This window comes from Pan troglodytes, chromosome 5 (assembly GCF_028858775.2).
Source record: "Pan troglodytes isolate AG18354 chromosome 5, NHGRI_mPanTro3-v2.0_pri, whole genome shotgun sequence".
NCBI lineage: Eukaryota > Metazoa > Chordata > Mammalia > Primates > Hominidae > Pan > Pan troglodytes.
The window spans coordinates 146,102,720-146,128,796 of record NC_072403.2 but is presented as its reverse complement, the minus strand read 5'-3'; the positions used below and the strand labels follow the sequence as shown (position 1 = coordinate 146,128,796).

At 41.5% G+C, this 26,077-nt stretch overlaps 1 protein-coding gene and 1 pseudogene across 1 annotated transcript in view; one reads left to right on the top strand and one right to left on the bottom strand.

Moving 5' to 3' along the window:
* SGK1 (serum/glucocorticoid regulated kinase 1) overlaps positions 1-26,077 on the top strand; it is a 146,367-nt gene that overhangs the window by 52,621 nt on the left and 67,669 nt on the right. Inside the window, exon 2 of the mRNA XM_016954685.4 lies at positions 3,081-3,296. Coding sequence (XP_016810174.1) covers positions 3,081-3,296 — 216 coding nt within the window. The remainder of the gene's footprint in view (positions 1-3,080; positions 3,297-26,077) is intronic.
* Positions 8,086-8,194, bottom strand: LOC112209642 (5S ribosomal RNA; annotated as a pseudogene).

Genomic DNA, 26,077 nt, shown 5'->3' with positions numbered 1-26,077 from the left:
CTCCCAAAGTGCTGGGATTACAGGCGTGAGCCACTGCACCCGGCCTATAGTTAGTACATATGTTTTTACATTTGTGATTATAGCAATTAAACAGTTTTGTATTTGGCTTTTCTCATATAATTATGTTCTAAATATTTTTCATATTTTCACAGTCTTCATAATACTTATTTTTAGTGATAGCAAAATATTCTATCAAGTAATATAACAAATTGCTTAAACATTATTGCTATTGCAATTTTAGTTTATCCTCAGTGTTTTTTAAAAAGTTAATTGCAGGCTGGGCATGGTGGCTCACACTTGTAATCCCAACACTTTGGGAAGCCAAAGTGGGAGGATCGCCTAAGGCCAGGAGTTTAAGACCAGTCTGGGCAATATAGCAAGACCCTGTCTCTACAAAACAATTTTAAAATAATTAGCCAGTCATGGTGGTGCACGCCTGTAGTCCCAGCTACTTGGGAGGGCTGAGGTGGGAGGATCGCTTGAGCCTAGGAGGTTAAGGCTGCAGTGAGCTGTCATCGTGCCACTGCACTCCAATCTGGGGAACAAAACAAGACCCTTTAACAACAACAACAACAACAAAATAATAATAATAATAATTGTAGCATCACTAACTAAAATTCAGTACTGTGATTTTACTTCTTTGTCCTTTTGCTATAGGCTAATTTCACTAATTGGTTGAATATAAAAGAATCCTCAGGAGTTTTGAAGAGCATGAAAGTGAAATAGTAAATCAAAATAAATTTCAAGCACCAGTGACCATAAGTCTTAACAACACTTCAGTGCTTCTTAGAAAATTGCATGCTCATGGCCAGGCGCAGTGGCTCAAGCCTGTAATACCAGCACTATGGGAGGCCAAGGTGGGCGGATCATGAGGTCAGGAGATCGAGACCATCCTGGCTAACACGATGAAACCCAGTCTCTACTAAAAATACAAAAAATTAGCCAGGCGTGGTGGCAGGCGCCTGTAGTCCCAGCTACTCGGGAGGCTGAGGCAGGAGAATGGCGTGAACCCAGGAGGCAGAGCTTGCAGTGAGCTGAGATCGCGCCACTGTACTCCAGCCAGGGGCAACAGAGCGAGACTCTGTCTCAAAAAAAAAAAAAAAAGAAAGAAAAGAAAATTGCATGTTTATAAACTCTGGATTCAAGGTGCCTGGATCCCGCCTTTACTCCATAACAACACTGTGCCCTGGGGAAATTTGCTTCACATCTCTATGCCTTTGTTTTTCCATCTGTATAATGGGATTGAAAATAGTACCTTTCTTATAAAACTTTTCTGAGGACTAATTAATTAATTTTTTATTCTTCATTTACTTATTTATTTTCTTTTGTAGAGATGGGGTTTTGCTATGTTGGCTAGGCTGGTCCCAAAATCCTGGCCTCAAGTGACCTGCCTGCCTTAGCCTCCCAAAGTTTAAAGTGCTGGGATTACAGGTGTGAGCCACCTCACCCTGCCTGTTCTGAGGATTAAAAACTATACACATCAAACACTTTAAAAAGTGCCTTGCATTTTTGAAATGCTGTATAAATACCATGCCTGTTAATATAAGAATAGCTTTATACTTCTTTCTGTATCTTACAGGGATTTTACAAGCAAGCAAGACAAGTGGTGAGTTTTAGAACTTTAAAAACAAACTTGAGCTAATTTCTTAGCCAGAAGCAATTTCTTTTATAATCAAAGTTGTGCAGTAGTATATATGGGCCGGATTCAGTGGCTCATGCCTGTAATCCCAACACTTTGGGAGGCGGGAGGATCACTTGAGCCCAGGAGTTTGATACCAGCCTGCACAACTTAGTGAGACCTCATCTCTACAAAAAAAAAAAAAAAATTAGTAGTGTGATGGTGCAAGCCTGTGGTCTCAGCTACTCCAGAGGCTGAGGTGAGAGGATTGCTTGAGCCCAGCAGTTCAAGACTGCAGTGAGTCATGATTAGGCCACTGCATTCCATCCTGGGTGACAGAGAAGATCCTGTCTCAATAACAATAATAATAGTGAATATGTATTTGCTTAGCAATGGATTAGATTGTAAACTATGAGATTAGTATTTTCCCTTGTAAGAATAACTAGTAATTCACCTTAGAAATGTGTGAACTAAATTTCTGTCATCATTATCATAATAATAAGGGTCAAAGTAAAATAGTCACTATCTATTGGGCACCAAACATGTGCCAGGCAAAGTACTTGAACATTGTAAAACATGGTAGCATTTTCACAGCTTGGGAGGAAATATTATTACCTGAATCTTACAAATGAGGAGACAGGCTGGGCACAGTGACTTATACCTGTGATCCCAACACTTTAAGAGGCAAAAGGATCTTTTTCTTTAAAAAAAAAAAAAAGTTATTTTTTTCATAGAGACAAAGTTTCGCTATTTTGCCCAGGCTGGTCTCAAACTCCTGGGCTAAAGCAGTCCTCCTGCCTTGGCCTCCCAAAGTGCTATTTAGATATAAACCATCTCGCCTGGCCAGGGTAATTGTTTTTGTTTGTTTTTGGGTTTTGAGGGTTTGTTGTTGTTGTGTTGTTGTTGTGGTTGGAGACAGTCTTGCTCTGTCACCCAGGCTGGAGTGCAGCGGGGCGATCTCAGCTCACTGCAACCTCCGCTTCCCAGGTTCAAGCGATTCTCCCAAGCAGCTGAGATTATAGGCGTGTACCACCAGGCCTGGCTAATTTTGGTATTTTTAGTAGAGATGGGGTTTCATCATGTTGGCCAGGCTGGTCCAGGAGGATCTTTTAACGCCAAGACCAGCCTGGGCAACATAGTGAAACCCCCCTATCTCTAAAAAGAAAAAAATTCTAACCGCACTGGAAGCAGCAGGAAAAAGAAAAGAAAAAAATAATGTGAAAAAAAAAATGCGGAGACAGACTGAGCCAGACGAAATGACCAGCCATGTAATTCATACTCTAGGAAAGAGACTGAACAGCATTGACCAATTCGAATTGTGTTGAGTTTGAAAGACAGACAGGTTGTGAGACTGAGTTCTCCTTTCATGAGCTCCCATCCCACCAGAGTTCCCACCAAATCCCCAATAAACATCAAAGGGAGTCAAACACATTTGTTTTTTCTTTCCTTTTGCACATTGCAGGTACGAAGATGGATCAAGAGCCCAATGGTCAGTGTGGACAAGCATCAGAGTCCCAGCCTGAAGTACACCGGCTCCTCCATTGTGCACATCCCTCCAGGGGAGCCAGACTTCGAGTCTTCCTTGTGTCAAACATGCCTGGGTGAACATGCTTTCCAAAGAGGGGTTCTCCCTCAGGAGAACGAGTCATGTTCATGGGAAACTCAATCCGAGTGTGAAGTAAGTTCATGTTCGCTCTGGATCTATTCTCCTGGAAAAATTCTGGGCCTTTGTTTTTCTTGTATTTCTGCCATAGTATACCCAAAAAATAATTTTTTAATGCATATTTATAAAGCTTCTGAGGAAGACCTAGAATTGTGGACTTTGTTAGCTCATTATATTATTTTTTAAAAGTAGGCTTTATATTTTAGAGCAGTTTAAAGTTCACAGCAACATTGAGCAGAAGGTACAGAGATTACCCATATACGCTTGTCCCCATGCACGTATAACCTAATTTGCCATCAACGTTCCCTAGCAGAGTTTTATGTTAGAGTTCACTCTTGGTGTTATACATTCTATGGGTTTGGACTAATGTATAATAACATGCATCCACCATTACAGTATCATACAGTTAAGTTTCACTGCCCTAAAAATCCTCTGCCCTCCACTATTCATCCCCTCCTTACCCTGACCCCTAGCAACCACTGATCTTTTTACTGTCTCCATAGATTTGCCTTTTCCAGAATGTCATCTAGCTGAATCATGCAGTATGTTGTATTAATGTTTTACGTGGGTCCAAGACTGATACAGCAATGTGTTGGTAAACTGGCAATTCCTCAGAAGTGGTTTGATCACACAGGAGATCAAGTCTTAGATGATACAACAATTGTAATAGTCATCTACATGTTCGTAGCTTCCATTGAAATATTTAGTTCAACATGATTTGATCCATTTACAGAGCACTATATATACTTTTCATTATTTTTCTCAAGCTCATATATACTCACATTTTTGCTAAGACTTATTTTCCCTGCTACTCCAAGAGTTGTATTTTAAAAATTTTGTTAATCCAAGAAAACCAGATAACTGATTCATCTTGCAGTTTCTAAGATTTCAAAAATTTAAGATTATATTTTTAACTGATAACTTAATTAGGCCCATATTTATTTTGATTTTTAAAACCATTATATAAAATGCTTATATTATTTTTACCATCATACTGACATAAAAATACAATATTTAGAAGATAGAACATGTTATTACAAAGTACAGTTAATTGTAAGTGATCTTCCAAGTCAGTGCATCATAGAATGATAAACGTTAATAATCGCTCACTTTTTTTTTTTTTTTTAGCAAGGTAACCATTTTCCAGAGATAAAATAATCATTTAGCTGCTAAAAGAAAAGACTGAAGACATTGAATCTGAGTTCCTTTTCACTCTGAGTTATCACGCAATGTCGCTGAATCTGTTTCATATTTATTTGTCTACTTTCTTTTTTTTTTTTTTTTTTTGAGTTTCACTCTTGTTGCCCAGACTGGAGTGCAATGGCAGGATATCGGCTCACTGCAACCTCCGCTTCCTGAGTTCAAGTAATTCTTCTGCCTCAGCCTCCCGAGTAGCTGGGATTACAGTCACCCAACACCACGCCTGGCTAATTTTTGTATTTTTAATAGAAACAGGGTTTCTCTATGTTGGTCAGGCTGGTGTCAAACTCCCAACCTCAGGTAATCCACCTGCGTCGGCTTCCCAAATTGCTGGGATTACAGGCATGAGCCACCACGCCGGCCCTTTTTTGGGGGGGTGTGGGGGTCAGGGACAGGGAGACAGGGGGACAGAGTCTTGCTCTGAAACCCTGACTTGAGTGCAGTAGTGCAATCATAACTCACTGTTACCTCAAACTCCTAGGTTCAAGTGATCCTCCCACCTCAACCCCCCCAAGTAAATAAGACCACAGGCATACGCCAACAAACCTGGCTAATTAAAAAAAAGAAAATTTTTGTAGAGACAGGGTGTTGTTATACTGACCAGGCTGGTCTTGAACTCCTGGCCTCAAGTGATCCTCCCAAAATGCTGGGATTATAGGTATAAGGCACAATGCCCAGCCTACCTGTCTACTTTCTACAGTTATTGGAAAAATCAAATGAGATTGATATGAAATGTTTCATAATCTATAGAATGCCATGCAAATATAAATCTTTATTGCTCATGTTTGCTGATTTACATATTAGCTAAGCCTGTGACTCTGTAACACTATATTAGACTTCCATAACTGGGTTAGCACTTTGCTGATCCATGAACGTTTGTCATGGTGCATTTGCTTTTTAGCCAGATGCTGGTTCAACTCTAGGTTTGTCATGAAAAACAATAAAGACGCTAAATGCAAGAGCATCTATTTATCGCTCCTGATGCAAGGGATAGGGTCAACTTTTTATCTAAAGGGCCAGATAGTAAATATTTTAGCCTTTGCCTAAAATACAGTCCCTAACTTCTATTTAGCTCTGCCCTTCTAGGGAAAGCAGCCATAGATAATATGTAAATGAATGGACACAGCTCTCCCAGGTTGGAGTGCAGTGGCGAGATCTCAGCTCACTGCAACCTCCACCTCCCAGGTTCAAGCAATTCTCCTGCCTCAGCCTCCTGAGTAGCCGGGATTACAGGCATCTGACACCACACCCGGGTAATTTTTTTTTTTTTTAGTAGAGATGGGGTTTCACCATGTTGGCCAGGCTGGTCTTGAACTCCGGACCTCAAGTGATCTGCCTGCCTCAGCCTCCCAAAATGCTGGTATTACAGGCCTGAGCCACTGCGCCCAGCCTGAGTTTGCCAATTTCTTAGACTCTAAAGAACTATTTATGACTTAGAAGCAGAGAGAGGGTTCTACATATCCTATACAGAGCACACATGCCTAGTGCTAAATGTTTACTTGAGGGCCTACTCTATGTCCCATTTGATAGGAGCTGGGTTTAAATCAATGCACAGTGAAATTCCACACAAAAGGAAACAATAAACAAAGAGCTGAAAAGAATTTAAAGCAACATTGTGATTTACCCTTTTCCTTTATCTCAGATAGCAGGTAAATCATTCTCCAATTTGCAATCGATTACCTGGTTCTCAGACTTTGCTGGCTTTTTCCTAAGGTTATCACAAATCAAAATGACACATACTTTATTTTATTACTTTTTTTTTGAGACAAGGTTTTGCTCTACTGCCCAGGCTAGAGTGCAGTGGTGCAATCATGGCTCACTGCAGCCTCGACCTCCAGGGCTCAAGCAGTGCTCCCACCTCAGCCTCCCAAGTAGCTGGGACTACACGCCCCATGCACCACTATGCCCAGCTAATTTTATTTTATTTTATTTTATTTTTAGTGGAGACAGGTTGGTATCAAACTTCTGGGTTCAAGAGATCTGCCCCCCCTTGGGTGTTGGGATTACAGGCCTAAGCCTTTTTATTTATTTTATTTTATTTTTGAGATGGAGTCTCGCCCTGTCACCCAGGCTGGAAAGCGCAGTGGCGTGATCTCGGCTTACTAGAATCTCTGCCTCCCAGGTTCAAGTGATTCTCCTGCCTCAGCCTCCTAAGTAGCTGGGATTACAGGCACCCGCCACCACGCCTGGCGAATTTTTGTGTTTTTAGTAGAGACAGAGTTTCACCATGTTGGCAAGGCTATTCTCAAACTTCTGACCTCAGGTGATTCGCCTGCCTCGGCCTCCCAAAGTGCTGGCATTACAGGTGTGAGCCACCGTGCCAGGTGGGTTTTTTTATTATTATTATTTTAATCGTTAAAATATACATCAGCAGGGCACAGTGGCTCATGTCTGTAACCCCAGGGAAGCCAAGGGGGGCGGATGGCTTGAGCCCAGGAGTTTGAGACCAACTTGTCTCTACAAATAAATAAAATAAAATTAGCTGAGCATGGTGGTGGATGCCTGTGTTCCTAGCCACTTGGGAGGCTGAGGTAGGAGCATTGCTTGAGCCCAGGAATGAGGAGGGTGCAGTGAACCAAGATGGCACCACAGCACTCCAGCCTGGGTAACAGAGCCAGACCCTGTCTCAAAAAAAAAAAAAAAATCTATATTTTGTGTTTTTATAGGGATGAAATGATGAAATGATGAAATAAATCATTGAAAAGGCAACTCTGTCCTTTTAGAAAGTGAAGTTGCAAGGTGAGAAGGTGGAGAGGCTGTGAGATGCAGAAGCCGGTAGTAAAGACCCCAGGTTGTTTTCCTGACATCTCCTGATGCAGATTATTTTAGGCAAATCATTAATTCATTTGTCCTGCTCAGTGTTCTCTCCTATAAAAATTGAGGTAATATGTACTCACCGTCAGGTTTCTTTCCAGTAGTTTTTTAGTAGTTAGTAGATGAGATTGTATTTTAAAAACTCCTTTGTAAACGTAAATTGATGTGCATGTGCTGGAGTCAGGTGACCCATATTCTTGTGCCAGCTCTGCCACAGGTCAATGGAGGAATTCAGGCAAGCCACAAAACCTCTCAAACATCATATGATAGGCCTCAGCTAGTTAACCCTGAATCCCTTTTTCGTCTGAGATCCTATGCTTGGCATTTAATGACCTATAAGTGAAAATAAACAAGAAAAAAAGGGGGGTAAAAGGAAAAGTACAATAAAATTAAACTCTGTATTCTATGTGTAAAGATAAAATATAGAAAACGAGGTAAGAATGTTTTAAATAAAATAAGGCAAATTAAGTGCAAGTCTTTTATGAATTAATTGTGGGTTTTTTGTTTTGTTTTGTTTGTTGGGTTTTTTTGAGATGAAGTTTAGCTGTTGTTGCCCAGGCCGGGGTGCAATGGCGCGATCTCAGCTCACAGCAACCTCTGCCTCCTGGGTTCAAGTGATTCTCCTGCCTCAGCCTCGCGAATAGCTGGCATTACAGGCATGCGCCACCATGCCTGGACAGGGCTTCTCCATGTTGGTCAGGCTGGTCTCGAACTCCCGACCTCAGGTGATCTGCCTGCCTTGGCCTCCCAAAGTGCGGGTATTACAGGCATGAGCCACCACGCCCAGCGAAGCCTACAGCACCTGGTATTCCCAGACAGTCTCCCATCCAAGTACCAGCCAGGTCCGATCCTGCTTAGCTTCTGAGATCAGGCGTGTTCAGGGTGGTATGGCCGTAGACACGGGCTGTGGGTTGCTTTGTTGTTGTCGTTGTCGTTGTCGTTGTTGTTGTTGTTGTTGTTTTCAACTTTAAAACTAGCACATTATAAATGCTATGTTTAATGGTCACAAATTGCTAAGAGTTACATTGCACTTAGTTTGTGCCAGGCCTTGCCAATAGCCCAGTTAGTGGCCTTGAAACATGTTTTACCCATGGAAGAAACAAGGGTATTCATAATGCCAATGAATCACCCAGAAGTACAGCAATATTGTGATATCCCGAGGAGTGCTGTCTGAAATGGACTGCTTATAAATTAAACAAATCTTCCTGGGAATGAGGTGGGAAAGATGATAACTTAGAGCTGTGTAAGCTGTTACTAAATAATGCATGCTAGTGGAACACAAGTTGTAGTGTTCAGCCTGAAACCAACTTATAGGCCACAAAGAGATGGAGACCAAAAGTAGTTTTTCGAGAGGTGTATGCTGACTAAACGTATTCACAAACTCTACTCTGTATTGTATCTCTCACGGCACCTTTAGTATCTAGATCAACCAAGCTGGAAGGAAAGGAAAGTTTTGAAGTGGAGGCGGAGAAGGAAATCTGGTGTTAAGGAAAACATAGGATCGTATCAAGATGGCAGCCTGACCATGTAATGTCATCTCTACTTTCTGCCTTAAATGACACACACACACATACACACACACACACAGACACACACACACTTTAGCTTATAATTGTGCTAGAAGACAAAGTATACCATTGTGCAGATAAGGGATAATTAAGTATCTCTGAAAAAGAGAAGGCAGGTAGGATGATCAGGTTGATGTGGAAACCATAGTCCAAAATGATCATAGCAAAAGCTGGGGACATTGTAAACTACGTTTATAAAAGGATCTGGCAATTTGGAAAATAATAATGTTCCAGGTAAAGTCTAATACAAGGAAAGTAGTTTTAGCAATATAAATGTCAGACAAAATACAAAAAAAATGAAAAAGGACCAAAGAGGAATATTTCATGTTGAAGAAAAATATCTACCAAGAAGATAAAACATTCACAAATCTTCATGCACTTAACATAACATGGAAATATTTAAAGAAATAACTAACAGAAATAGAAAGAAAAATGGGCAAATTCTGTCAGAGAGGGACATTTTTCTCATACTTCCTAGTAATAGCCAACTCAAGAAGACTGAAGGCAGGGCACAGTGGCTCACGCCTGTAATCCCAGCACTTTTGGAGGTCAAGGAGGGCGATCACCTGAGGTCAGGAGTTCAAGACCAGCCCGGTCAACATGGTGAAACCCTGTCTCTACTAAAAATACAAAAATTAGCCAGGTGTGGTGGCGGGCGCCTGTAATCCCAGCTACTTGGAAGACTGAGGCAGGAGAATCGCTTGAACCTGGGGGGTGGTGGAGGTTGTAGTGACCCGGGATCATGCCATTGTACTCCAGCCTAGGTGACAAGAGCGAGGCTCCGTCTCAAAAAAAAAATAAAAAATAAAAAATAAATCAAAATCTCTTGCCTTTGTTTGTTTTTGAGACAGAGTCTCACTCTGTCACCCAGGCTAGAGTGCACTGACGTGATGTTGGTTCACTGCAACTTGAACTCCTGGCCTCAAGTGATCCACCCACCTCAGCCTCCCAAAGTGCTGGGATTATAGGCATGAACCACTGAGCCCAGCTGGGAATCTCTTACCTTTTAATTTAGCAAATCCATGTCTCCACATCTACCCCAGATAAATACTTGCTTATGTGATAACTGAGATAGGTACAATAATATCCATTGCAATGTTGGAAATGGTGAAAAAATGGAAACATCAGGAGATAACAAAATTATAAACTTTTAGAGCATTATTAATTATGACATATCCATACCATAGAACACTATACAGTGATTAAAAACAAAGAGATTTGTAGCTGGGCGCGGTGGCTCACGCCTGTAATACCAGCACTTTGGGAGGCCGAGGCAGGTGGATCACCTAAGGTCAGAGTTTGAGACCAGCCTGGCCAACATGGTGAAACCCTGTCTCTACTAAAAATACAAAAAATTAGCCAGGCGTGGTGGCGCATGCCTGCAATCTCAGCTACTCGGGAGGTTGAGGCTGGAGAATTGCTTGAACCCGGGAGGCGGAGGTTGCAGTGAGCCGAGATGGCGCCACTGCACTCTAACCTGGGCAACAAGAGCAAAACTCTGTCTCAAAAAAGAAAAAAAAAATGAGATTTGTATATATTGACATATCCCATGGTATATTATGCTAGAAAAGCAAGTTGAAGATGAACATGTATATACCATTATCACATTTTTTAAACTTTGTATTTCTTTCTTCTTGTCTGTATATATGTGTGTTTATCTATGAGTGTGAGTATATATGTGTGGGTAAATGTAAATTAAAAGACGTGGAAGTATGTATATCAAATGACAATGGTGATTACCACCTTCCAGGGATTAGAACTGGCCAGTGATTAGGTGGAGGAGATGAGTCAAGGAGGACATTAGCTTTCTTTATATCGTTTAAATGTTTCAATCCCATATTAATCTATTACTTGTGTGTTTGGGGAAAACACCATACTCACCAGGAGCCTCACTCGTAGAAAGTGAACAGGTACAACTCCACCCTATTGATAGGAAGCCAGGAAGCATCACAAATATGATTTTGCACCATGAGACCATTCCATTGCCACAAATAAAGGCACTTGGAGGAAAATGGAAAACACAATATTTATGCTCCCACAGCACTTTGTACTTCTGCCTGTCAATCTGTTTGCTCTGCCCTGTGTGATATGTGTGTGCATGTCCATGTATTCTCTAAGCTCCTTGCAGTTGTGAATCGAATGTGTTCATTTTCTTATCTCCTCCCGGGACCTTGCACACATGTGCTAAAGTTAGTGTGCTCTTTTTTCTTTTTGCCTTTATTAGCTAAAATTGATACTTTGTTGATGCATTTTTAAAAAAAAAAAAAAAAAAAGAGGAGAGACTAGGACAGAAGAGGAGAGACTAGGACAGAAAACTCTGTAGCCCATGCTGGCTGTAAATCACGCACATTCCAGAGGCGCTGCATGCCAGGGACTGATTCTCATTAAGTTTGCCCTCTCACATGGGATACATTTGGCTGAGCAAGGATTTCCTCAGAGTCCGCTGTCCGTCTTTCAATTGAAGGCAGCTTGAAAGGTGCTTAGTCAGCGACCAAATGCTGAAGCCAAGGCACTGTGTGCTGTTTTAAAGGCCTAGTGAAGCCAGAGTCCTCTGGAAGGATCCATGCGATTTGAAGTTATTAGCCACGGTGCTACAAACAGAAGAATTAACACTGAGTTGTTGACATAATTAAATATAAGGTTACTGCCTCTTTTTCCTCCTTTACAAAGGAGGAAGACAGTAAATTACAAAGACAATAATAGAGGGGCACTGTAGAAAAATTTTTTTATATTTTTGAGACAAGGTCTCACTCTGTTGCCCAGGCTGGAGTGCAGTGGCACAATCAGGGCTCACTGCAGCCTCGATTTCCTGGGCTCAAGCAATCCTCAGCCCTCCAAGTAGCTGGGACTACAGGCTTTCACCACCATGCCCAGCTAATTGTTTTTTTTCTTTTTTAAATTTTAGTAGAGACAAGGTCTCGCTGTTGCCCAGTCTGGTTTCGAACTCCTGAGCTCAGCTGGGCGCGGTGGCTCACGTCTGTAATCCCAGCTCTCAGGGAGGCAAGAGGCGGGACGATAGCTTGAGCCCAGGAGTTCGAGACCTGCCTGGGCAATATAGCGAGACCCCATTCTCCACAAAAAGAAAAAAAAAAAAAAAGAAAAACAGAAGACGAAATCCTGAGCTCAAGTGATGCTCTGCTTCAGCCTAGAAAGCACTTTTAATTAAGCTGGCTTCATACAATTCTGGGATGGATTCTGACCCATGTCTCTTGTTCAGCATTTCAAATGTCTTACTCCATCTGTTAGGCTCAAGAAGGTGTATTGTTACCTTTATATTTCTTCTCAAAATTGTTGAGCTGTCCCTTTGAAGCCCAGAAGGCTTGGAAGTAAAATAATCAGCTAGGAATAGTTTCCATACTGACATACTTTTATATTGTCTTGAGTTTTTCTGATCTTTCTTAAAAAGATGCTATAAAAAAATACTTAAATCAGCCAGATGGCTTTATAGATTTCTGGTTTCTTTTAATTTATATCAAAAAAAATTTTATATAGGCTTATGGGGATTAAAATAACAGTACTTCAAATTGCTCATTTCTCCCAGTTTTTTGCTCTTGGCATGATGTATTATGGTCTCTGGAGAGAGGTGTCTGGTGATTCCTAAGCTTATCACCCACAATAGTCCTTATTTTTCACTAAATTTTCAACCATGTTATCCTTGAGAAAGCACATAAAACAAATGATCAGACTAAATAAACTTAGATGAATTATTTCTATGTAGATTTAAATTACCTTACAATCCTGTCTGTGGATTTTTTTTTTTTTTTTTTTTTTGAGGTGGAATCTCACTCTGTTGCCCAGGCTGGAGAGCAGTGGCGCAATCAATTTTTTTTTAAATCTGAGTCTCGGTTGTTAAATTTACAAAAATGAACCAGATTTGTTTCTTGTGCTAACAGAGAGAATATCTACGTTAGCTGAAAGCTAAAATCAGCACACTCTCCCAAAAAGATCCTGATCAAGCCCTTGTTCCCAAGAGAAGAATTTCATGTGAAAGAGTTCGAATATAACTGGCTTACTGTCTGTGCAACGCGCACATTGTGTGAGCAGCCAGAGAGCCTGATAACCAGGAAGCTAAATCCTTCTCCTCCAGGAGTACTTCCATGTTTCCAATCCTGTTTCCTGGGGCTCCTAGAGCCAGGAGGTCACCCCTGTTCGAGTCACTGCTGACCTCTCTTCCAGGGGTGAGGATCAGGAATCTAAAGATTTATATCTCAGGATTTAAGAGTGTGGAAAGAGATAGCATGGACTCCCTTTCTCTTCTCTAAGAATCAACCAAACAATAGCTTTACCTACCACGAAGTACATAGTTCTGCTGTATTTAGAAACATAATTTAGCTGGGCATGGTGGCTCACGCCTGTTATCGCAACACTTTGGGAGGCAGAGGTGGGAGGATCGCTTGAGCCCAGAAGTTCAAGACCAGCCTGGGTCACATAGAAAGACTCCCATCACTACAGAAAATTTTAAAAATTAGCCAGGCGTGATGGCACCCGCCTGTAGTCCCAGCTACTCGGGAGGCTGAGATGGAAGGATTGCTTGAGCCTGGGAGATTGAGGATGCAGTGAACAATGATTGCACCACTGCACTCCAGCCTGGGTGACAGAGTGAAACCTCATCTCTAAATAAATAAATTTTAAACAGAGAGACACAATTCAAGTCAAAAAAATTAAGTTTCAGGGTCAGGACTTGGGGGTAAAGCAAGTTTCTGGCTGTACTCGTAGCTCACTTGATTTTTATTTCATAAGCTCTCCAGGGAATCATAGCCCACCAGTGTGCCGCGTTCCCAGTGATGAGTCTGGAAGGGAATAAGGGACTCCATCCAGGCTATTTAGGACATAAAATATTCTAGGAAAACTACTCCCTGTCCTCTCCTGGAAATCTCTAGCCAGCAGTTACACTTACCCTTGGGGTTGAGCATATTTTGTTGGCTTTTGTTGTATGTAACCAAATCTTTCCTGCTTCTAATTAAATTTATTCCTTTAGTAAAATCCTTCCCAGAAACCATATGGCTATTTTCCACTAAAATAATATCCTGTTTTAGTAGTTTTGAGACTTTTAAAATTTTAAAAGAAGACTTTGTATGAACTACTAAAAATCTATAAGCAGGAACAAAATTTAAGGGATAAGCAAAGTTTAACTGCATGCCAATTCATTTTTTTTGCAGTTATTTCTCTTTTTCCTCAAAGTTTATCATTATACATATATTTTTCTTGGGTTGTTAATTGAAATGATAGAATTTAATTTACCAAGTAACATCCCTGTAGTGAAAACTACTCTATAAAGAACAAATTAAACAAAAATATGAAGATTCTAAGGGCTGGGTGCAATGGCTCACACCTGTAATCCCAGAACTTTGGGAGCCCAAGGCAGGATGATTGCTTGAGCCCAGGAACCCAAAACTAGCCTGGGCAACATAGTGAGACCCTGTCTCTACAAAAAATACGATGAAATAAATTAGCCGTGTATAGTAGTGCACACCTATAGTCCCAGCTACCTGAGAGGCTGAGGCAGGACAGCTTGAGCCCAGGAGGTCAAGTCTGCAGTGAGCCATGATCTTGCCACTGCACTGCAGCCTGAACAACAGAGTGAGACCCTGTTTCAAACAAAAATTTTTAAGGGTTAAAAAAAATGGGGGAAAGATTTAGTGATAATTTCTTAAAACCGTATAATTTAATCCTAAAGTTTACCTTTGGGGACCTGAAAAGACTCTTCTTACAAATCTTCTACAGAAAAGGGAAATACAAACCATTAATATCACCTTGATATTTCTTATTCACATATAGTAAATTGCTTCTGGTTCATTCTACTTACACAAAGAGCCTTGGATAAACACCTAAATGTGCTGAGACACACATTTGTCCATAGTGTTCAGGATAAATAAATCTTTCTATTTTTACTTGTCATTGATGTTAGATCCCCTTGTCTTTTTGACCTAGTAAATAAATCAAACTATTTTTAGGCAAGATTCAAGCAAAACTCAATTTGTGTGACATCATCTCTTGAAAAAATCATCACAATCAACTGAAATGCACTGGTATTATATAAGTGACTCAGCTCTGTTCCGTAAGAAAACCACGCTTTTCTTATCGACCTTGAGTAGCAGACAGTGATATAAGAGCATATTAAAACCCTCTTTAAGGTCAAGCCAAATTCCACAGCTTGCTATCTATCATTTTAGTTTGCTTTTCCAATGTTCATTGGCCTTGAGAGTTGTAAATACACAAGTCTGTCCTCGATTCACTTTTCTCTTTTACTCTGGTGAGTATTTCCTGTTGTTTTCCTTTTGACTTGATTTTAAAATGACCATTTCAGGGGATTCATCTAGATTTCTATGTGAGAAAAAAAAATTCAGGAACTTGGCATCTCTGGCTGGGTTTGATGAGTAGCAGATAGGTAGCTCTCTAGTTAAGTAACGTGGGGAGCAGAGGTTATAGGTCTTTGTAGATTAGAAAACGTTAAATGCATTAACTTGGTGGTAACAAAAAAGAAAGAAAGAAATTGATGACCATTACGGTTCTCTTCTTGGCTTAGAATTGCATGTATCAGCAGCCCTGAGTTATTTTTAAAACAAGCAAATCTGACACCAGCATGAAAGCAGACCTTTCAGGTAGTGACCACCTATGTAACAGGGTTACAGATACCAGAATGCTGAATCCTCTCCCAGCACACAGCAAAGCCTTGGTTTATTCTCTCAGCTGGTGTTTATTGAGAGTTTCTATCATAAGCTTGGCAGTAAGCACCCTAGGCTGTGTTTCCAGGACAGGGGGAAAATCCAAGCAACCACGCAGTTACAACACACTGTGACAAGTGCTAGAAGAGGGGGAGATAGAGACTACACATAAGAGGGTTCCCATAGCTGACAATGTAGGGGCCAGTGAAGGCTTCTCAGCAGAAGAGAAATCTAAGCTAAGAAGTGAAGGATGAGTAAGTTAGTAAGGTAAGGAAGGGCGGGGAAGAGAAGCCCAGACAGATGGGACAAATAACCAAAGGCCTGGAGGCCTGGAATGACATGGTAAATTTGGAGCAAGGAAAATATAGCTCAACTGGGAAACAGAATTCGGGTTATTAAGGGTTTTCACAAGGCATTTAAAATAATTTCTATATATCATCTTCAGGAGATGAGGATCTGTTTCATGTTTCAATCACAAAAGTGGTATCAGTAGGAATAAAGAATAGACGAGAGAGAGTTGAATTCCAGAGATTTTTTCTGCGGGAGGTTTATGGTTTTGGATTAAGGTTTCTGACTCTGACCTTGTTAAGGATAAATATGCTTGAGATTTCGTACAATACGCTTGATTCTTCTTCTGCAAAAAAGACGAGGATTCCAGGTTTGGGAAAGCATAATATTAACTCAGGAGCTCTCATTACTGACATGAGAAAAATGATTAAAAAGAGGAGCCTGAAACCACGAACAATCTTGGTTATTTACCAAGTTTGTTCTTGTGGAGGAAAAAAATAAAATTAAGATTTGAGAGAACTGAAAAGCTTCAGAGAATAGTAGCTGAAGGGAGAGGGGGATAAAAAGAAAGGGAGAGGAAGCACTTTGGATGTGAGGCAATGGATTACAAGCTGTAGTTCATTTTATAGTTCATTTAACTTCAGAACTCTTAATCTCTTGATGAGGGAGAGCCTACCTGAATCAGAGTTAGGGAGTTCTCTCTGTTGAGATTGGTTGTATATGAGGAGACAAAACCTGTAAATAAGGCCAAGGCAGGTAGTTTGAGACCAGCCTGGCCAACATGGTGAAACCCTGTCTCTACTAAAAATATAAAAACTATCTGGGCGTTGTGGCGCATGACTGTAATCCCAGCTACTGGGGAGGCTGAGGCAGGAGAACCTCTTGAACCCAGGAGGCCCAGGTTGCAGTGAGCTGGGATTTCACTACTGTACTCCAGCCTGGGCGACAGAGGGACTCTCCATCTAAAAAAAAAAAAAAAAAAAAAAAAAAGGCGGAGGAGAGCAGGTGTTTCTAAGATGCTTCTGCATGTGTGTCATCTGTCTCTGTATGGGAAGATGACATTATTGACCTTGTATCAATGTTAACTGTGGTTTGAGCTACATTTTGCTAGCACTAAAGACTGGATTTGTACTGATCTGTTTGTACTCCCTTGCCTAATTTGGCTGAAGACTACTAATAGAACAGATTTTCAGTAAACTTGGGAAGTTAATTTAACTGACCTTCCTTGGGCTTTAACAAGGGCCCTTTGCCTTTTGGCACATTGCTTTAATCAACTACACTAATCAGACCCAAGGCTCATGATACACACGAGGGAAAAAAATAGCTTATGTGAACAAGTGTTTTTTTCTGAGTGATTTTTAGCCACTGAAGAACGCAAAAGTTCCAATTTTCTTCATAATTGAAATCATAACAGCTGTGAGAACTTGGCTGTTTATCAAAGATGCAAGCAGAAGTCATAGGCTTTATTTCATGGATTAAATCTAAAAGCTGTATATATTTTCATGATGTTGCATAATGGATTGGTAATGGTTATTATGAATGATAATACTTATTTAGACAAGTCAGAGAGACCAAGTACAAAAGATGTTTAAAGCAAAAATGGCATAGACTGTTTTGCAAATGCACAGGCTGAAATTATCTATAATTTTAGTGAATGGCATAAATTGTATGACATAGAGTTGGCTCTGGCTTCCATTTTCATGGCAAGGCCAGCTTGTAAATCAGTGACAATGACTCATGGGTCTCAGGCATGGTACATCAATCTAGCACCTGCTTTCCCAATCGGTCAAGTTACATTCATATCCAAACACGAATAACCGTATTATTAACCTCAGCCACCAAAATTAATCTTTCAGTATTGAGAGGATGTGCAAGTTCAAACTCATAGGGTTTATTTCCTCCTTGTGACATATACTGTGCACTTAATTTGTAAAAACAGTGCTATTCCTTCCTGTTCAGCATCTCAGAAGTGGTGAATGCCATTTTGAGTTCTGTGTTTGTGGCTTTGTGGAGGGCCATATATAGGTAAATTTTACGGGAGGCCCCCACAGGTGTGACTTTGAACTGAGGCCATGTGACAAGCAGCAGCCTGCTACTCTAACCTCATCCTGGGGAAATCCAGGCTTCACAGTTGCTACACAGGATGTTTCATCAAAAGAGTGATTTTCCCCCTCTGCTCTGGAAGACTTTGTTTCCTTCCCCTTCCTCATCTTTACCAAAGTATTCTGAAAATAGTTAACAATTTTTCCTGTCTTGGGTGACTTTATTGGGGGTGGAATGGTGGCGGGGAAGGATAAGGAATGGGTTAAGGGGAAGTTGAGCACTGGGGCATAGAAGGGACAGTAAGAACAAGACCCCTCAATACTTTGTCAGCCCATCATGTCTCTGGGCATATTACTTGCTATTACCTAATATTAAAAAAAAATAAATAAATCACTGGCCCTACTACGCATCAAGCATGGTTTTGGTGTTAGATCTTAGTTCAAAGTCCAGCTTTGACATTTGCCAGCTGTGTCTTTAAGTTTCCCATTTATAAAATGAATCATAATACGAACTTGGCCAGGCACAGTGGCTCCCAGCACTTAGGGAGTTGGAGGCGAGTGGGTCACCTGAGGTCAGGAGTTTGAGACCAGCCTAGCCAACATGGTGAAACCCCGTCTCTACTAAAAATACAAAAATTAGCTGGGTGTGGTGGCAGGCACCTGTAATCCCAGCTACTCAGGAGGCTGAGGCAGGAGAATTGCTTGAACCCGGTAGGTGGAGTTTGCAGTGAGCCGAGATCACACCACTGCACTCCACTGGGGTATAGAGCAAGACTCTGTCTCAAATAAATAAATAAATACAAATACAAATACAAACTTAACAGGGTTGCTGAGAGGTTCAAGTGAGAGAATGTATGAACATTTACTTCGTTTATCTCTGCTTCTGTCCTCCCCCATCTTCACCCTTTTTTCCCAAGCCTAAAAGGATCAAACAAGGGCCAGGTGTGGTGGTTCACACCTGTAATCCCAGCACTTTGGGAGGTTGAGGTGGGCAGATCACCTGAGGTCAGGAGTTCGAGACCAGCCCTAACAACATGGTGAAACCCCTTCTCTACTAAAAAAAAAAAAAAAATACAAAAATTAGCCAGGCGGGGTGGCACATGCCTGTAATCCCAGCTACTTGGGAGGCTGAGGCAGGAGAATCACTTGAACCTGGGAGGCAGAGGTTGCAGTGAGCCGAGATAGTGCTATTGTACTCCAGCCTGGGCAACAAGAGTGAAACTCCATCTCAAAAAAAAAAAAAGAAAAAAAAGAAAAGAAACAAGCCTCAACCATGAAGATCATATGATGATTCTGAACTATGTATAAGGTGTCCAATCTACTACTACCCTTTACGTGGTCATTTGTGTTCATTGGACACCATCACCAAACTTATTAATCCAAGCCTGTTCATTAAATATTTTTGTTCAGCAAAAAGAAGTAAAAAAGGCAGTAGAGATTTCAAAGCAACTACATCATTAGATGAGCTTGTGCCAGTGTAACTCTTATAGAACAAGTGAGAACAAGTCAAGGTACTTATTTCTTTGCTTAGTTGTTAAGACTTGTTTTTGTATTTCTTTTACCTTCTTTTGGTACAGATGAGGTCTCACTATGTTGCCTGGGCTGGTCTGGAACTCCTGGGCTCAAGCTATCCACTTGCCTCAACCTCCCAAAGTTCTGGGATTATAGGCATGAGCCACTAGTCCTGGCCATTTTAAAATATTTTTTGTAGAGACAAGGTCTATACTATGTTGCCCAGGCTGGTCCCAAAATCCTGGGCTCAATAATCCACCCACTTTGGCCTCCCAAAGCACTGGGATAACAGGCATTAGCCACCATGCCCAGCCCATTTTCATATTTCTTTAGCTAAACTAGCAGGAAAAGTGAAGTAAAAATCTTCAAGTTTGCCCTTCTCTAGGACAAAATTTTTAGATTTTTAGCCCTGATTCTGAAGGTTTTATTTCCCCTGAATATCTATTGTTGACAAAACCTTAAAAATACTATTTGTCTAATCTAGACTGTAACCTGAAATATTCTCACAGAAAAATAATTCTGGCATTTTCTCCCATTGAACTGCAGCCCTCTCTAAGGCATCTCAAGCAACTGTGTCTTTATCTTTAATTCTAAGACATAGTCACTGCCTGGAAAGCTAAACTATTACAGCCTACAGTGTAAATAAACCACAGGGCTTGGCATGGTGCCTCACACCTTTAGTCCAAGATATTCTGAGGCAAGAGGATCCCTTGAGTACAGGAGTTCCAGACCAGCATGGGCAACATAGCAAGACCTCATCTCTAAACAAAAAACAAACTACAGGTCCTAGAGGTTTTTAAAACTATTGTTTAAGGCAGGGCATGGTGGCTCATGCCTGTAATCCCAGCACTTTGGGAGGCCGAGGCGGGTGGATCACCTGAGGTCAGGAGTTCAAGACCAGCCTGGCCAACATGGCGAAACCCCGTCTCTACTAAAAATACAAAAATTAGCTGGGCATGGTGGTGGGTGCCTGTAATCCCAGCCACTCAGGAGGCTGAGGCAGGAGAATCACTTGAACCTGGGAGGCAGAGGTTGCAGTGAGCCAAGATTGCACCATTGCACTCCAGCCTGGGCGACAAGAGTGAAACTCCATCTCAAAAAATAAATAAGATTCCCGGGCAAGATGGCCAAATAGGAACAGCTCTGGTCTGCAGCTCCCAGCAAGACCAATGCAGAAGGCGAGTGATTTCTGCATTTCCAACTGAGGTACCTGGTTCATCTCACTGGTACTGGTTAGACAGTGGATGCAGCCCATGGAGGGCGAGCAGAAGCAGGTGGGGGGCGTTGCTTTACCCGGGAAGTGCAAGGGGGTCGGGGAACTCTCTCCCGTAGCCAAGGGAAGCCATGAGGGACTATGCCGTGAGGGACGGTGCTATCCAGCCCAGATACTATGCTTTTCCCAATCCTTTATACCCAAAGGATTATAAATCATTCTACTATAAAGACACATGCACACATAGGTTTATTGCAGCACTATTCACAATAGCAAAGACTTGGAACCAACCCAAATGCCCATCAATGTTAGACTGGATAAAGAAAATGTGGCACATATACATCATGGAATACTATGCAGCCATAAAAAAGGAGTTCTTATCCTTTGCAGGGACATGGATGAAGCTAGAAATGATCATTCTCAGCAAACTAACACAGGAACAGAAAACCAAACACTGCATGTTCTCACTCATAAATGGTAGTTGAACAATGAGAACATATGGGTACAGGGAGAGGAACATCACACACCAGGGCCTGTCAGGGGGTGGGGTGGGAGGGATGGCATTAGGAGAAATACCTAATGTAGATGATGGGTTGATGGATGCAGCAAATCACCATGGCACGTGTATGCCTGTGTAACAAACCTGCATGTTCTGCACATGTGTCCCAGGACTTGAAGTATAATTTTAAAAATAAATAAAATAAATAAATAAATATTATTAAAATAAATAAATAAAACTATTGTTTAGAGTTTTCTGAACCTTGGTTTTATTATTTTTCAACTTTGTCACATCAAGACTTAATTCTCCATCTATATAGATAAAAATGCAATGGAACTTAAAAACCACAAACAACAATTATCCATAGATTGATGAGCAACATCTAGAGCTTCCTGGGAATAAGTCAGGCAGTATAATTCATTAGTGCAGAGTTAATGAATCATGCAGGTTGGAAAATTGGTAACAATTTAATTTCATCAAGGATAATACTTTAAAACTGCACGTTATGGCCGGGTGCGGTGGCTCGTGCCTGTAATCCCAGCACTTTGGGAGGCCAAGGCAAGCAGATCACCTGAGGTCAGGAGTTCGAGACCAGCCTGACCAACATGGAGAAACCCCATCTCTACTGAAAATACAAACTTAGCCGAGCATGTTGCCACATGCCTGTAATCCCAGCTACTTAGGAGGCTGAGGCAGGGGAATCGCTTGAACCCAGGAGGCGGAGGTTGCAGTGAACTGAGATCGTGCCATTGCACTCCAGCCTGGGCAACAAGAGGGAAACTCCATCTAAAACAAATAATAATAAATAAATAGATAAATAAATAAAAAATAAATACAACTGGAATTTACAATGAAAATGTTTCCAAAGGACATAATGAATTGTCCCCATTATACTTTCTCCATTTATGTTTAATATACTTCCATCTCAGACAATTTAGAAATAAAACTGAACCATCAGTATATTAAAGATGGAATATATTTTTTATTTTCTTATTAATTCATTATCATTGATTCTATATTTTCTATAACCAAAGGCATAAGCTAAATAGGTAAAAGTATTGACAACATTTTAAAGTATTTTTATTTGGAAGACATGAGAATCATTCTAAGATGTGTTTTGGGTGTTTTGTTTGTTTTTTAACCATTAGTCGAAATATCTATTTTTATTTTCTTATTAATTCATTATCATTGATTCTATATTTTCTATAACCAAAGGCATAAGCTAAATAGGTAAAAGTATTGACAACATTTTAAAGTATTTTTATTTGGAAGACATGAGAATCATTCTAAGATGTGTTTTGGGTGTTTTGTTTGTTTTTTAACCATTAGTTGAAATATCTATTCAGATTGTCAGTACAATCTAGTTCACACTCAAGGACAGATTACTGTTTTGAAAATTTTAAAAATTCTAGGATGGGCACAGTGGCTCACGCCTGTAATCCCAACACTTGGGGAAGCCAAGGAGGGAGGATTGTTTGAGGCCAGGAGTTCAAGACCAGCCTGGGCAACATAGCAAGACCCCATTTCTAAAAAAAAAAAATTAAATTTAAATTAAAAAAATTTAAAATTCTAAATGTCTGAAGGACTATAAAGCAACAGTGGGTAAATTTCACATGTTCAAAACAGCTCTGCTACTGGCCCAAGTTGCCCATTTCCCTCACTCTTATTCCTAATTCTTTTTTTTTTTTGAGATGGAGTCTCACTCTGTTGCCCAAGCTGGAGTGCAATGGCGTGATCTCAGCTCGCTGCAACCTCCGCCTCCCAGGTTCAAGCGATTCTCCTTCCTCAACCTCCCGAGTAGCTGGGATTACAGGCATGTGCCACCACACTTGGCTAATTTTTTGTTTTTTTAGTAGAGACAGGGTTTTGCCATGTTGGCCAGGCTGGTCTCGAACTCCTGACCTCAGGTGATCTGCCCACCTTGACCTCCCAAAGTGCTGGGATTACAGGCGTGAGCCACCGCGCCCGGCCTTATTCCTAATTTCAAAATTCCTAGTTGCTCCCTTTCTTCCCTCTGCGGTTCATGAGCACCAGCACATTGGTCATTGCTTCCACTTGCTCAATCCCTTCATGCAGTTTTAACCTCACTTGTCTCTGGCCTATCTTGTTTCTCACTTAGCCACATTAATCCCTTCTCTCCCTTTCCTCTGGGACTCTTGACAGTAAACACCATTCAGTCATTAAGCTTTCCTCAGAATCCTCCCTCTGCCCTCCCATCTTGTGACACAGGATTGTAACTTCATATAATAAAACAAGGCTGGGCACAGTGGCTCATGCCTGTAATCCCAGCACTTTGGGAGGCCGAGGTGGGCGGATCACGAGGTCAGGAGATCGAGATCATCCTGGCTAACGCGGTGAAACGCCGTCTCTACTAAAAATACAAAAAATTAGCCGGGTGTGGTGGCGGGCGCCTGTAGTCCCAGCTACTCGGGAGGCTGAGGCAGGAGAATGGCCTGAACCCGGGAGGCAGAGCTTGCAGTGAGCCGAGATTGTCCCACTGCACTCCAGCCTGGGTGACAGAGCGACACTCCATCTCAAAAAATAAATAAATAAAAAAACAAGTTTGTTGGCTACATGTGATTTCAATCTAGGAAGACAGACTTCGTAGAGCCTGCATTTGGGTGTGCACTCTACAAATTCCGAGGAGGGAGAGGCTCAGCATTCCCCAGATAGATCAGACCAAAAGCATCTTTGGGCTGGGCAGGGTGGTTCATACCAGCATTTTGGGAGGCCTAGGTGGCAGGATCACCTGAGGCCTAGAGTTTGAGACCAGCCTGGAAAACAAAGCGAGACTCCATCTCTAAAAAGAAAAAAACATCTTCAGAGCCTGGGTCCATTGACCCACACCTGTAATCCCAGCACTTTGGGAGGCCAAGGCAGCAGATCACTTGAGCTCAGGAGTTCAAGAGAAGCCTGGGCAACATGGTGAAACCCTATCTCTACAGAAAATATAAAAAATAGCCGGATGTGGTAGTGGATGCCTGTAGTCCCAGCTACTCAGGAGGCTTAGGTGGTCGAATTGCTTGAGCCAGGGAGTCTGAGACTGCAGCGAGCCGAGATCATGCCACTGCACTCCAGTCTGAGTGACAGAACTGGACCCTGTCTCAAAAAAAGAAAAAAAGAAAAGAAACATCTTCAGGAAAGTGCTGCCTTAATTGAGATTTGATTTTCTACTAAAGATGAAACATTTTCTCTGATGCCCTCAAGCAGAAAGGGCTTCTTCTCCAGTCTTGTCTGGCTCAGAGCCAAGAGTTCGGCGGGCACTAACTTGACTTTCAAGAACTTCGCCAACTTTGCTCAACCACACCCACCCTTCCTCTGCCCTCACTGTCATCATCTACTAACCTCGAAGACACTTCCTTTAATCTTGGTGCCTGATGTAATCGTTTTTCTCTCTACTTGTTCACAAACAACCATTCTGGGGAATTTCAATATTTGTTCTCATTATTCAGCTAACAAGAATAACAGTACTAGGAATAATGACAACTAATATATCATTTTTGAATGTCTACTGTGCACCAATAAGTATCTTCAGCACTTGACATGCATTATCTCATTTAATTTCCACAACTACTGTATGTAAGAGATAGCATTATTTCCAATTTGCTGATGAGGAAAATACATTATTTAACAAGTCCAGGAATATACAGGATATTCAGCGGCAGAGCCAGGATTCCGAACAATATTTAACTGACCAAAATGCCTTTCCCTACATTATATTTTTAGACTCTTTCACTATACATCTCTAGCTCCATTCCTCCATAAATCTACTGACATGGTTATTTATTGGATCTTACAATTATCCTAAATTCCTCCTCCTGTAGGTGTTTAAACTCTCCAGTTCCCTCTTTTTTTTTTTTTTTTTTTTTTTTTTTTTGAGATGGAGTCTCACTCTGTCGCCCAGGCTGGAGTGCAGTGGCGTGATCTCAGCTCACTGCAATCTCTGCCTCCCAGGTTCAAGCAATTCTCCTGCCTCAGCCTCCCCAGTAGCTGGGACTATAGGTGTCGGTCACCATCCCTGTCTAATTTTGGTATTTTTGGTAAAGACAGGGTTTCACCATGTTGGCCAGGCTGGTCTTGAACTCCTGGCCTCAAGTGATCCGCACACCATGGCCCCCCAACGTGCTGGGATTACAGGCGTGAGCCACTGCGCCTGGCCTGCAGTTCCCTCCTGACTAGGGCTTTCTGTCCCCTGATGTCCTCGCTTCCCATCTCTGTCATGCTCTCCTCCCTCTCATGACCTTCAATCATTTCTCTTATCCACTGCCTCACCATCATGGTCTGCTGAAGTTGCATGTTTGCCTTCATCTACTTGAGAGTCCTGCAGTGTGTTTAATGTGGGGCAGACCCAACATGCTGTGCATAATTTGCAGATAGGTTAGAGCAAAGATAACACTGGCTTAATTTGCTTGCAAGATGATAAAACACATTTACAAATGAGAGGTCATCTTTGAGTGCAACCTTGTCCCCTCAATGATCCAATGCCATCAAGCAACATGCAGGGGCCACCTTCAAATGTCTGCTGTCATCCCTTGTTCTTTGGTCATCCATTCTTTTGGTGCTACAGTATTTTCTGTAAAATCACAAGCTGATGGGATGTTAGAACTAAAAAGGGCCGTAAAATGTGTGTAGCCCAAACTCTTAATTTTACAGATAAAGAACTGAGGCCTAGAAGAGCCCATAGGCTGATACTATCTACATCAGTTGCTGAAAGGTTAGACAGAGGTAGCAGAATTTGCTGACGCCCTTTCAAAAAGGGATTTATTTCACAAATATATCTCTGACTGCGTCTTATCTGCCAGGTTGTTATGGTTTTAGATCCAGGTCAGCTAGTGAGCACTTTGTGCACATAATGGATTTCTCTTGATCACTCACCAGTTGAGAAGGTGGTGTATTATCAGAGGGAAATGGGGCCAGCTGCTTTTCATAGCAGCACAATGAGGTTCTTTCTGTTGGGTGGGACACTTTGTCCAGACTTCCTTTGCACCAGATGGC